Source organism: Elephantulus edwardii, unplaced genomic scaffold (assembly GCF_000299155.1).
Source record: "Elephantulus edwardii isolate Elephantulus edwardi_28Jun2011 unplaced genomic scaffold, EleEdw1.0 scaffold00015, whole genome shotgun sequence".
NCBI classification, from domain to species: Eukaryota; Metazoa; Chordata; class Mammalia; order Macroscelidea; family Macroscelididae; genus Elephantulus; species Elephantulus edwardii.
The window spans coordinates 278,577-292,371 of NW_006399765.1; the positions used below are offsets into that span (position 1 = coordinate 278,577).

Consider the following 13,795-nt stretch of genomic DNA (forward strand, 5'->3'; position numbering starts at 1 on the left):
AAAAAAAAAAAAAGAAGTTGTTGATTTTCATCAGAATGCAGGTCCCTGCACACTCCTGCCCTCTGCTGGACAGACAGATCTGGACCGCAGATCTCGTCTTGTTAAGTACCGTCATATAGGAACTAACCCATAGCTAGCTGACCCTCTAGTGACTTTTCAGAGGCACTAAGTTTGAGATAGTATGGAGGAGATTGCCTATCTTTCTTCCCCAGAGCAGCTGGTGGATTCAAACTGCATGCCTTTGTGTTAGCAGAGCAACTCCTTACCACTTACCCACCAGCATCTAGTTGACACATTTCTGCCCTGAGGGCACCTGGCAAGCATCTCTCAGAGTCTAGAAGGAAAGTCAGTCCCAAACTCACTGTTTTCATGTCAGAACCCATTCATAGCTGACCTTCCAACAGGAGGAGACTGACCATTTTTGAAGGGGGGATGAGATGTTGGTAGAGTCAAACCACCAGAGACGCATCACCTTTAGATTAGTCATATAAGACTAAAGAATAGGCCGCCAGAAGGGACAAGTAAAATCAGCTTTCCCTAGGCTCTGTTAAGTCCAGGGTAGCCAAGTTTGGTAGGTTACAGGATGACTTTGGTTATAGGATGACTTGGGCTTCGGTTGTTGTTGTTGTGTACTGTAGTGTCAGAACCAACCCATAGCTGACTCTCTAGAGACTTTTCAGAGGCAGTTAATCACATGTGAGGAGATTGCCCATCCTTCTCCCAGAGAGCAGCTTGTGGCTTTGAACTGAGCGCCTTCAGAATTGCAGTGCAGCTTCTTGCCACTAGGCCACCAGAGCTCCCCAGTTAGGCATGCTTAAAATTTGTATCCATGCACAAGTCATTGTAGATCTTGAATAGTCACTTAAGCTCTCTAAGCCTCAGTTTCTTTGTCTATAAAATGGGTCTGCTTTTTGCCTTGGTGCTTCCTTCCAAGCAGGATGGAGCACCAGGAGCTCTACTGGAGTCACCCACGAAAATTTGACCAGGGTTCCTGCTCTTGCCACATATGTTCAAACTGACACAGACTGATGTGGACATACAAACACAATATGTGCCACCAGTGTTCCCCTCAGTATGCTGAGGATATCACTTGATCAAGTTGGACTAAGTGATTTTCCTTGAATGGCTTAGCCAAGATGTCTACATGGCAAGAAACAAGACCAATGCTTTGTACATAAAATGAAATAAAATATCAGTTATGATAACATGAAAATAAAATGGGTCTATCGATTCCCAGGTGGCCACTTACTTATAGGACAGGCTCAGCCCAGAGCTTGGCATGTAACAGAGGCTCAGCTGACGTCTGTTCCCATCTTTTCACCTCTCCTTATTCCAAAAGCAGTCTCTGATCTTTCTCTCTTACTCCCACAGGCCTCAACACCTCTCAAGCACAGAGCGTCCCTGTCATCAACAGTGTCGCCAGCAGCCTGGCAGCCCTGCAGCCCGTCCAGTTCTCCCAGCAGCTGCACAGCCCTCACCAGCAGCCCCTCATGCAACAAAGCCCAGGCAGCCACATGGCTCAGCAGCCCTTCATGGCCGCCGTGACACAGCTGCAGAACTCACACAGTAAGGACATGAGCAGGCTGGGGAATGAGAGCATGAAGGGCACCCTATGAGCCTGTTCCCCTCACTTGACCCAAACTCTCTAGTAAGCTTATTGCTTTAGGCACTTTTTTCCTAACTAATACAGACTGCCAAGAAAACAAACAGATTCATCCTAGAGAGGGTTAAACCAGGCTGCTCCTTGGAGGCAAGGATTCTGGGGCTTCGTCTGACATACTTTGGATATGTTGTAAGGAGAGACAGGTCTTTAGAGAGGGACATCATGCTGGGTAGAGTAGAGGGACAGCGCAGGAGGGGAAGACCCTCTATGAGGTGGATTGATTCAGTGACTGGGGTAATTGGTATGGGTGTGTCAGAGGCAATGAGATTGGCACAGGATAGAGCAGAGTTTAGGGTTGTTGTACATAGGGTGGCTATGAGTCACAAATGACTTGACGGCACATAACAACAACAACAACACTACCAACCAAGACAATCTCACAAACACAGCTCTTATATTGCTGTGCCTTTTCTGGTTCCTTTATCCAGTACAAGTTTCTCAAAGTAGAACGGTTGAAGAGGATAGGTTAGGCCTGCATGTAAAGCAGAGTTGGAGATTAAGAGCAGAGATAGCAGTTGTGTGGAATGCATGCCCTAACTTCCCATTGCAGCATCCAAGGAAGACATCACCAATCAGCCATGGCACTTTTCCCAACTTGTTGGGTGTCACGGAGTTGAGTCTCAACTCCAAATTCTAATCAGGCCCTGCCAAATGAGGTTGGTTGGCATGTAATTTGAAACCTGTTCCTTGAAATAGAAAATTCTTTTTTAAAAAGGAGAGACAAGAAACAGAAGACTCTTCCAGAATTCCAGAATTTATAAACAATGGAAAATGCCATTCTTGTACCACCTTGGACAAAGTGTATTAGAGTTTCTTTCTGTTCCCTGCTTGCCACCCCTTCCCCTGCCCCTAATTTCTGCTTGTGCCTTAAATGGATCTTTTGAATGATCATTTCCCATCTACTCCACCGTCCCTGTATCTCTGCCTCCTCCCCAGACTCATAGGTCTCTAGCTAGACTTATGTACAGGCTATAGTCTCCAAGTTTGGGGAGGCACTGTGGAAGGAATGGCTTCCCTGCCTCAGGAATAGTATCAGAAGAACTCTAGAGAAGTCTTTGGAATAGAATGCGAGTCCTGGAGTTAGAAAGACCTGAATTTAAATCCTGCCTCTGATACTTGCCAGCGAGGTGGTGGTGGTGGTGTATGTCATCCAGTTTATTTACTTATAGGACACCATAGAATTGCTCTCTAGGGTTTCTTAGGAACTCCTATGGGTTTCAACTTTCAGTTTGCAGCCTAGTGATTAACCATCATGCCACCAGGGCTCCTTTACCTGCTGTGTAGTCACTGACAAGTTACTTAGCTGCCCTGAGCCTCAGTTCCTTCATCCTGGAAATAATATGCATGTATTGTTGTTGTTATATGCCATTGAGTACAACTCATAGCAACCCTATGAACAACAGACCTGAACCCTGTCCTGTCCTCATCATCTCTGACATACACGAGCACGTTGCTGTAGTCACGGTGTCAATCAATCTCATTGAGGGTCTTCATGTCTTTTGCTGAGCCTCTTATTTTCCAAGGACTAACCCCTCCTAGCAGTATGCCCAACTGCTACCTTTACCTCCAAGGATCACTCTGACCGCTCTTTCTCTAAGACATATCTGTTTGTTCTTTTGGAAGTCCATTTGATATGGAGCCATATTAAGATGGGGGAAATATCCATTCGGGGCCGTTGTTGTTGTTGTGTAGCATCAGTCAGAACTGACCCACAGCTGACCCTTAGAGGGTTTTCAGCGGCAGTTAGTCACATAGAAGGAGATTGTCCATCCTTCTCCTACAGAGCAGCTGGTGGACTTTGAATCAAGTGTCTTTGGGCCATTATGATGAGGAAATAAAAATCGGTGAAAACTATGTTTTGCTTGCATACAGGTACAGAAACATGGTGATTTTTGTTTATTTGTTTCCATTAAGAGGTTCCTAGGAGGATGGGCAAGGGAATTTGGTTTTCTCCCTGTCAGCCTCCGGCGGAGAGTTTTGGATCTGAGGGGCAACAACCAGGTTCAGACCTTTTCTATCTTCCTGGCTCAATCCCTCCTCAAGCCTGTGGAGCTGGTTCCTGAGCACCATCTCACATTCCAATCACATATTTGTGGCTTCTAAAAATCTGCCAGAGCCTGTAGCAGTCAGGGACCACATGTGCCCTTCCCCTTTCCCTCAGAGCCTGGTCATGTATTCCCTCACTTCCCCCTTCTCCCTCACCTGGACAGGCTTTTAGGTGGCCAGGCCTGAGTAGGGTAGTCAGAGCATGGCCACTAGCAGTCTGTAGACTCCCCAAGCCCAGCACACCTACCTGGTTACAAAGAGATGTCCCGTAGGCCCCTTGGCCAGGAAATAACCAGCCTCTCTGCCCAGAAAGAGCTTGGCCGGTGACCTTCACTCACCTTCCTTTCTTAGTGACTCCACATTGGGCTCTGTATTCTATGAACAGGGTGGTCCCTCCTTCACAACCAAATATCACATTCAGCCATTTGTTGGTTATGTAACCTGGAAGAATTGTCATGAATCTTACGGATAACTACCGTGAATCAGACCAAGTACTAGAAAAACTTAAAAGGGTAGGGGGAAGGAACCAGAAATAAAAGCCACTCATGTGCTTCTAGAGGTTTTATTTGAATCTAGTGTCCTTTCAAAAGCCCTGGTGGTATCACCAAACACCAGTTAACTGAAGAGTCGATGGTTTGAACCCACCTTCTGGCTCTGCAGGAGAAAAATCCAGTGATTTGCTCCTATAAAGAGTATAGCCTAGAAAACTGTGTGAGGCCGTTCTGCCCTGTTGCACTGGGTCACTGGGAGTTGGCATCCATTCAGCAGCACGTAACAACAACTACAGCACAAGTCACCTGTTGGCTCCATAGGCTAATGTCATTTGAGTGCTCACTGGAGCAGCAGTGATGATAAGCATATACTCTTGGCTCCTGAATGTCCCCTCATTACGGAGAGCTTTTTATGCTTGGAAACTCAGATGAGCCAAGCTCTCTTCTGAAACCCAGCTGAAACCATACCCACCAGTGTGGAATCAATTCCAACTCAGAACAACCCTGTAGAACAGAGTACAACTGCCCCACAGGGTTTCCAAGGCTCTACATCTTTCTAGAAGTAGACTTTCCACATCTGTCTCCCACAGAGTGGCTGGTAGGTTCAAACTGTCAGCCTTTTGGTTAGAAGTTGGGCTTTTTAACTACTGTGCCATCAAGGCTCTTTGTTTGATACCTAGGCTTTTAAAATCTTATTAAAAGTGAGAGGAACAGGAAGAGCTTCGAATATCACTACATCTTAGGCTCTGGGCCAGGCTGTTTGTTTACTTAGTACAAAGTACTTTATATATAATGCCTTCTAATTCTAAAATAGTTATCACTGATGAGGAAAGTGAGGTTAAGTCACTTGATTGTGTACTATCCAGGATTTGAACACACACCCATTCTTTTTGCTATATGACAGTCCCTCCCTAAACATGAGTGGCCACAACCACCACCTTTTATCTGCCCTGGGAAATGGAGCTAGGGTGTGGAATGGGGGGAGAGGGCGGGAACTGTGTGCATGCCTGTACCATGCCCATCTTGATTTTGTCTTCACTCTTTGCAGTGTATGCACACAAGCAAGAACCCCCTCAGTATTCACACACTTCAAGGTTTCCATCTGCGATGGTGGTGACAGATACCAGCAGCATCAGTACACTCACCAACATGTCATCCAGTAAACAGGTAATAACAGCAGGAGGGGAATGGGGCTGTGACTGGGTTTATTACTCTCTCTGCTCCTGCTCCAGCAAGAACACTAAATAAAGACTGAAGCATGATCGGTCAGTAGAGACTGAATTACACAGAGCCTTTATGCATTGCCATTGAGTTTTCCCTGATGGATTACTTGATGCCCCACAGAGAAACGAGAAGGGATCAAGAGTCAGGTCTTTCTTACTGACTTTCCTGCTTTGCAAGATAGATTCCTGAGGATTTTTCACAAGCTGACGACAGTGATTCAGTGGAGTAAATAAGACAGGGTTTTGAGAGTGTTTCCAGTCAGATCATTAGAAGCTCCAGGGATGACCCAATTCTGGCAACATCATGATAGACGTTGAAGTTGTAAACAATTTTATTTTGCTGGGATCCACAATCAACACCCAAGGTAGTAGCTGTTCTGTGCCCTAGAGTCAGAGCCAACTCATTGCTGACCCTCCACTGAGTTTTCAGATGCTACAAATGGCACAGGAGGAGATTACCTGTCTTTCTCCCATATTGCAGCTCACAAGGTCAAACAACCTACTTCTGAGTTCACAGCACAATACCTTACCACCACTAGGCCACCATGGTAGTCAAGAAATCAAAAGACATGTTACATGGAAAAAATCTGCTATCAAGGCCCTCCCCAAAGTGCTAAAGAGCAAGGAAGTCAGTTTAAGGTACATCTGATCCATGCCACGATATTTTCAGTTGTTTCTAATGCATCTGGAAGTTGGACAGTGAGTAAGGATGACTGAAGAAGATTTAATGCCTTTGAGTTGTGGTGCTGGTGAAAAATACTGAATATCCCATGGACTTTGAAAAGAATGAACAAGTCATGGAGAACAAATCAAGTACAACAGCGTGCTCCTTAAAAACAAGGATGGTATAATTTTATCTCATATACTTTGGATGTGGTCAGGAAGGGCCAGACCTTAGCGAAAAACCTCAGTCTGGGAAAGGTAGAGGGTCAGAGAAAGAGAGGTAGGCCCCCGACAAGATGGATTGACACAGTGACTGTAACTGTGAACTTGAGCTTGTCACAGATCATGCAGATGGTGCAGGGTTCGATCTGTTGTTCATAGGGTTGCTGTGTGGGTGGTAGCTTAACAACAACAATATGGGATTCCACCAGCAGGCAGCTTGGTCTTTCTAAGAGAGCTGCATTCATTTGGTGTTTTTATTAAGAAACTTAGAACCAACTTTCTGTTGCACCAAGAATAGGGAATCCTGAGCTTTGGTCTCTGTTTCAGTCAATGATAGTCTCCACATCCAAGCGGAGGGGGTGGAGTAGTCAACAATGTTCATCGCTGCTGTAGCCTAGACAGCTGGACTGCTGGGCCACTGAGAGTGAGAAGACAGGGCAAGAAGTCTGCACGCTGATGACGATTTCAGAGTTATACAATAGAGCCTTTTAGTAGCTGGGGTCTGTGCAGTGTGGGAACTGTTTGGCTTTTATTGATTACTAGATAAATAGGTAACAACCTTGAACTTCATGTCAGAGGCTCCCCATCGAGATTGACATTCCTAATGGTCTTTTTTTTTTCTTCATTGAATCACTGCGAATCACACTTTATCCACTGCTGTGAGCTTCAGAGCAGGTCTATTCATGGACCTATATGGGTCTCTGTTCTTTCCTTTGCCCAATCTTTTTCTAGCCCTTACTGGGCCTGTGGTTTTGGTGGTGGTGGTGTATGCCAAACAGTTGGAACTGACCCGTAGCTGACCCTCCAGTGGATTTTCAGAGGCAGTTAATTAGATGGGAAGAGACTGCCCATCCCTCTCACACGTGATATGTTGTTGTTATGTGCCATCGAGTCGCTTGCGACTCATAGCGACCCTATGTACAACAGCCCTAAACTCTATTCTGTCCTGTGCCAATCGCACTGTCTCTGACACTCCCATCCCGATTACCCCGTCACTGAATCAATCCACCTCATAGAGGGCCTTCCTCTCCTGTGCTGTCCCTCCACCCTCCCAAGCATGATGTCCTTCTCTAAGGACCGGTCTCTCCACGTGGTAGAGTAATGCAAATTATTTTGTTCCTGATTAGTAACTTGCTTGTTGGCCTTGATTTTACTGCGTGTCTGTTTCTGCATCTGCATAATGAGAGTTAGTACTATACTTGTTCTGAGGATTCAGCAAGGTCACGTAGATTAAGCACCCGTCACATCTAGTTCGCCGAAGCACACAGCCTGGACAGCCAGGCTCTGGAACTGGGGGCAGAGGCAGCGGTGTGTGGGACCTGTCTTGCCACTCTTCTCTCACCCAGTGGAAGATGAAAAGACAACCCCCACTGCCCTGCCCTTCGACTCCTGTGTGATTTCCCACTCTTTGTAGTGAGCAGAGAAAACATTTATCTGTGCTCACAAATCTCAATCAGGGGGGCAGCCAGGCGCAGCAGCCTGCCTTGGGAATACCTTCCCCTTTGAAAGGTTTATCAATCCATCTGCCACTTGGTCAGCCCTAGATGGGCTGTGAGTAATTATTCCTGTCTTTCCCAAGTTGACTTTGATGCTTGCTTGTTGAAACAAGTCTCCTGAATTCTGGAAATGGTCTCTTAATCAAAATACATCAAGATGCTCTCTGAGACGCTGCATTAGCCACAGAGTAACTTCCTCCCGCCACCAGACAAAGTGGCCATCTGACCTTGAAGCTGCACGAGCCACCCTCTAGAATCTTTCTCCAGTTCCCTGGACTTTTCAGGAGTCTGACAAAATGATGATGGTGGTCATTATATCCAGTAGGAATGAAAAGTATTCATGTAGCACTTTAACCATTTATACTTCCCATAAACAATATTTCATCATTTTCACCTTTGTTGCAACCTTTTAAGAAGTAAACTGAGGCTCAGACCTGGCCTGCCCAGGTCACACAGATGATTAATTCTAGAGCGAGGCCTCTAGAATTTAGTTTTTTTTTTTGTTTGTTTGTTTTTAAATATATTAAATGCACTTTCTTTTTTTAATTTAATTTTATTTTATTTTTGTGTTAGTGTACCATCAAATCAGATCTGACTGGTACAGAAGGAGATTATCCCTCCTTTTCCCGGCAGAGCATCTGGTGGATTCGAACCATGTGCCTCTGGGATTGTAGTTGCAGCTCCTTGCCACTAGGCCACCAGAGCTCCCTAGAATTTAGTTTTTTATTCCAAATCCTGAATTCTTTCCACCAGGAAAGCCTTGCTTTCAAATACCTATGGAAATCACCAATCTTCTCGTCATCAGTGATTGGGAACTTGAATAAAAATTAAACCCATGTACTGGACTGCTAGGGAGCTCTAATGGCCTAGTGGTAAGAAACTGCTCTGAAATCCCAAAGGCACACGGTTTAAACCCACCAGCTGCTCTTTGGGAGAAGGATGGAAAATCTCCTCCTCTTGTGCAATTAACTGCCTCTCAAAACCTGCTGGAGGGTCAGCTGTGGGTCATTTCCAACTCGATGGTACACAACAACAGCAACAACTCTACTCCAATTAGGAAACTTTCTTCCTACAAACTGAAGCAGAAGGAGGAAATGGGAAAGGCAGAATGAAGTAAAATGCAGATAAAAGGTGAAGAAAAGTTTACAGACTATTTCTAAGGTAAAGGGTCAGAAGAGAGCTCCTAAGGAAAGAAAGTCTGCTTCCTGCCCCCCCCCCCCCATTGATTTTAAAGTAATATTTTCTAAAACGGACTCCAGGGTCATTTGCTAGGTTTTAGGGCCTTTTGTGGGGTGGTTCTCCACTGTCCAACAGGGTTATCAGAATTGAGTTAATGGCAGTGCATTTAGGAAATGGGCCGACATGCCCTGTTCAAAGATGGCGACCAGCCTAAACCCAACTCCAGCCAAGCCACCACTTTCTAGTCAGTCCCTCCTCAAAGCAGCCTTCTAGGGGAGAGTAGAATGATCCCGAAGGAGTTTTTAGGCTGTAAATACTTACAAAAGCACACTGTCACATCTTCTGCAGAGTGGGTTCAAATCACCAACATTTCAGTTAGTTGTTGAGTGTTTTAACCACCGTACCACTATGTTGTTTTGTACCATAGAGTCAGAATTGACCTATAGCTGATGCTCCAGGGGGGTTTCAGAGGACCCTCTGGGAGGTTTTCAGAGGCAGTTAATTGCATGGGAGGAGATTACCCATCCCTCTCCTGTGGAGCAGCTGGTAGCCTTGAACCATGTGTCTTCAAGATAGCAGCACAGATTCTTGCCACTAGGCCACCAGAGCTCAACATATCTCCTACATATTTTTTAAGCCCACTGTTATCAACTAATATCAACCAAGTCCACTCTAACTCATCACAACCATGTCAGCTTCCACTCACAATGATACTCCCTCATGATTCCAGGACTGTAAATCTTTCCAGGAGGAGACTGTCTGTCTTTCTCCCACAGAGTGTCTGGTGGATTCGGACCCTAAGTCTTTCAATTAGCAGTCAAGCACTATGCCACCAAAGGGCCTTGCCTGTTTCCTATGCAAGTCGAAATCTGACACGCAAGAGATTTGGTTGCTATGTAGTGAACACGCTGCCCTTGTTTCCTTCAGCCAGGATGTGAAATTGTATCTGCCTAATCTTAATACTTGCTGTTGTCAAGACAGCCAGGCCCAGGGCGGGTTGTGGTTGGTTCACTTTTCAGGAAACTCAGGCTGGGACTTCTTGTTCAGAGTCCTCCTGCAGCTACTCCCATCTGTCCTTTCCAGAGCATACGCCTCTTTCCTTCCCTCCTCCTCACTCGGGAGCCAACAAGTTACTGTCTGAGTGAGCTGTGCTAAGCTCCTGAGAAACAATGCCCTGCAGTCTGAACACAGACCACAGCAAGCGCTGACCTCAGTTAGAACAAGTGTGGGCAGGCTCTGAGCCGACTCCTATTTCCACAACTTCTCTACCTGCCGCCGCCTCGCTTCTTAGTTTATAGGAAGGTCAAAAGAGGACCTCCAGAGCAGCCACCAGTCAAGGATGTTGACAGGAAGGAGGTGGGCAGCCTTGTCATAAATCCCTTCATCTGTTCCTCTCCCACTGGGCAGTGGGGCAGTATTTCCTGATGGTTAGGCACTCAGGCTTTAGAATTAGGCAGAGCCAAATGCAAGAGTCTACTGAGGTGTTTGTTTGTTTGTTTGTTTGTTTGTTTTTCTGCCTCCATGACCTCAGAAGATTGTTTATCCTTTATAAGCCTCCGTTTTCTCGCCTGTAGAAAGAAACAAATCCAATTAAGAATTGCAAAACCTATAACTCTGTGTTTGGCCCCAAAGAATCAAGAACTAGTATGTGAAAACAGAGTCGAGTCATGCTCAACTTTCCATCCTGACAACAACCTTGAGTGTCTCGAGAGCTTTGGAAAGAGGTTCTTAAATGACAAAGGATATTTACTTCAACCCTGTTGCCACATTCAGAAGATTGAGAGAAGCAATCTCATAAAGTCTTTCACTCAATCACTGCCATCAAGTCAGAACCAACTCATAGTGGATCCTCCACTGGGTTTTCAAGGCTGTAAAATGCACAGGAGGAAACTGTCCATTTTCTCACAAGGAGCTGCTGATGGGTTTGAACTGCTAGGGAAACTCAGCCTTTGGGTTAGCGGTGTGATTCCCTGTGGACCAGGCCACCAGAGCGCCCAGTAAACGGTCTGGGGCACGCATTTGCAGGAGTGAGATCCTGGGCTGGTTGCATACGCTTAGTCCCCTTAGCTGTATAGTTTTAATTAGAATAATTATTTCTATTACTCGAACATTATTTAATAAAAAATGAGCCATTTATAATCATTAGCTTCACTTTATTACCTTCCATTCTCTCTTGAGGCGACTTCAGACTGACTTTTGTCCTCTCCATTTCAGTGACATCTCTCTTGTCCAGCTCACTAACATGGACATGTTGTCAACTCTAATGATTAATTATCAGTCTTTATCTTTGACACAGCTGATCACTCCCTCCCCTTCTCACTTGGCTTTTAGGGCCCCACATATTCCTGATTCTTTTTCTGCTACACCAACCACTCCTCAGTCTCCTGAAGTGACACCTCATCTTCTCAACCTGTGTATATTGGAGGGCCCAGGGCACATTCTCTGATGCTCCTCTTCTAATTCCATGACGTGGCTCGAGTATGCACAGACCTGTCCCCTGACTGCCTATTCACAATGCATGAACATGGGCACATGCATGCCTGATAGAGCTGATGTTATTACAAACAACTAGATGGGCACTCTCCTGTCATGCACTTTACTGCCTCTGAAAACCTGCTGGAGGGTCAGCTATGGGTGTGTTCCAACCAACAGCACACAGCAACAACAATTCTTTTTTTAAAAATTTTATATTGGTTAATTTACAAATTTTGAATATGTTGTTTTATACACTGGATCTTTCCCATTTCCTTCACAACACCCTCCTGTCAAATTGTGCGACCCTATGACTAACTCATCCCCCGCCCCTCACACATCCTCATCCCTACCCCCCCTTATATCCTTATACTTATTCATCAATAATGGTTTTATACAGTATTTGTCCTTATGGGACTGAGTTAGTTCAGTCAGCATAATGCTTTTCAGTCCCTCCCAAGTAAGGTAGTAATATGCTAAAGCATTGCTCCTGCGTGCTGCATATTATTCCATTGTGTGAATGTACAATGATTTCTCAATTCATTCGATTGTGGTTGGACATCTGAGCTGTTTCCAAGTTCTTGTGATGGTTAATAATGTTGCTATGAACAATTCTCTGTTTATAATTCAGTTCTCTTTTTCTCAGGGTATATTCCAAGCAGTGGAATAGCTGAGTCATATGGACTTTCTATGAACAACAATTCTTTACAGTAACAGATCACCAGGTCTTTCTCCCATGGAACCAAGTCAAGCCATCAGTCTTTTACTTTAGTAGCCAAACGCTTCAGCATTGTGCCACCAGGGCTCCTTATACAGCTGATAACAATTTTCATTGTTTTCTCAATGAAAATATACCTATACTAGGAATCCTTCCTTTTGCTTCAGTTTCCCTCTACTGTAACTGCTTCCTTCATAGACAATCCCCATAGCTACTCTCAGGCTCAGAGCTTCAGACATCCATTGAACCAGGCCCCCTGGGTCCAGGCAGGCTGGGGCCCTGAGTTCTGAGGGACTACAGTGCACCCCTTATCAGATGTTTGTGTTTAGACTCTAAAGGGGGCAAATAACTCTAGTTCCTCTGACAACATTTAGGGCTCTGCCACCATTTTATTATGTGAGCAAACATTTGATAGCTGGGAAGCCCATCCCTAAAGACAGGTCATAGAATCTTGCTGGCGTCTCCTTATCTGCCCTTCTTGTTTGCTCTTCTATTGAAACCTGCAAGGTCACAAGCCATTTTCTCTGTCCTCCACCTGAAATCTAAAAATTGGGGGAAAAGCTGATAGTAGTGAGTAAAGAGACTTGAGAGTGGGGGTGGGTAGAGGGAGGAAGAGGAGGCAAAGGGTATCAGAGGACTCGGGCCAAAGCCTAAAGAATTTAAAAAGGTCAGACCCCTGTCTCCTCAAATGAATGTGCAGCTCAATTTTACTCTTAAGAAGACTCTACAGAACATCATGAACTTGCTCAGCGCTGTGTTAGGAATTACAAAACATACCCAGCACCGTTCCAAGCACAGCACATGTATAGACTGCTCTAATCTCCCCAAAGGGACCACTGCTGGCAGAGTCCATGGCAGGTTGCAATGCTGACCCAAAAGCTCCACTTTTCTGGTGGTTCAAATCCACCTCGGGACAAAGACAAGCACTCTCCTCCCATGTGTTTACAGCCCCAGAAAACTCAATGGAGGGTCTGTTATGAGTCAGAACTGACTGAATGGCAATAGGGTTTTGTGGGGTGTTTGTTTGTTTGAATCTCTACAACAGCCTTCCTGAGGTAGAATCTCTTAGTATCTCATTTTACAGGTCAAGAAGCTGAGGTGTGGAAAGAGTCATTAGAGCAAGATCACAAGGCGAGCCAGTAGGAGGCTCTTAACCTCAGAACAAGACAGAAACTGGCAGAAAGCACTTGACACTCTCACACTTCCTTCCTGAGGGATAGTTTGAATCATTGGTGATTTCCTCGTGTTGTTTATCGCCTTGTTGCTCAGAATATGTTTCGGCAACCCCAGCACAACCTGGAGCTTATTAGAAACACAGACACTGAGGCCCCACTCTAAGCCAAGGAAATAAGAAGCTGCATTTTATCAGTGTCCCTAGGACTTGGAGCTTTGGTGGCACAGTGGTAAGAACTGCAGTGCAGTCCCAAAGGCACTCAAATCCACCAGCTGTTCCACGGGAAAAGGATGAGCAATCTTCTCCCATGCGTTTTGCTGACTCTGAAAACCCACTGCAGAGTCAGCTATGGGTCAGTTCTGACTTGATGTTACACAACAGTACTTGAATATATATTAAATTTGGGAGACTGTGATTTAGAGGATCCCAGTCTTGGAGGTATTAGGAA

The 13,795-nt window shown here is 45.3% G+C and overlaps 1 protein-coding gene across 2 annotated transcripts in view; it reads left to right on the forward strand.

Moving 5' to 3' along the window:
• The window catches only part of HNF1B (HNF1 homeobox B), a 69,751-nt gene that overhangs the window by 54,635 nt on the left and 1,321 nt on the right, over window positions 1–13,795 (forward strand). For both annotated transcript variants that reach the window (XM_006881373.1, XM_006881374.1), the window contains exons 7-8: window positions 1,372–1,566; window positions 5,249–5,367. In XM_006881373.1, coding sequence (XP_006881435.1) covers window positions 1,372–1,566; window positions 5,249–5,367 — 314 coding nt within the window. The remainder of the gene's footprint in view (window positions 1–1,371; window positions 1,567–5,248; window positions 5,368–13,795) is intronic.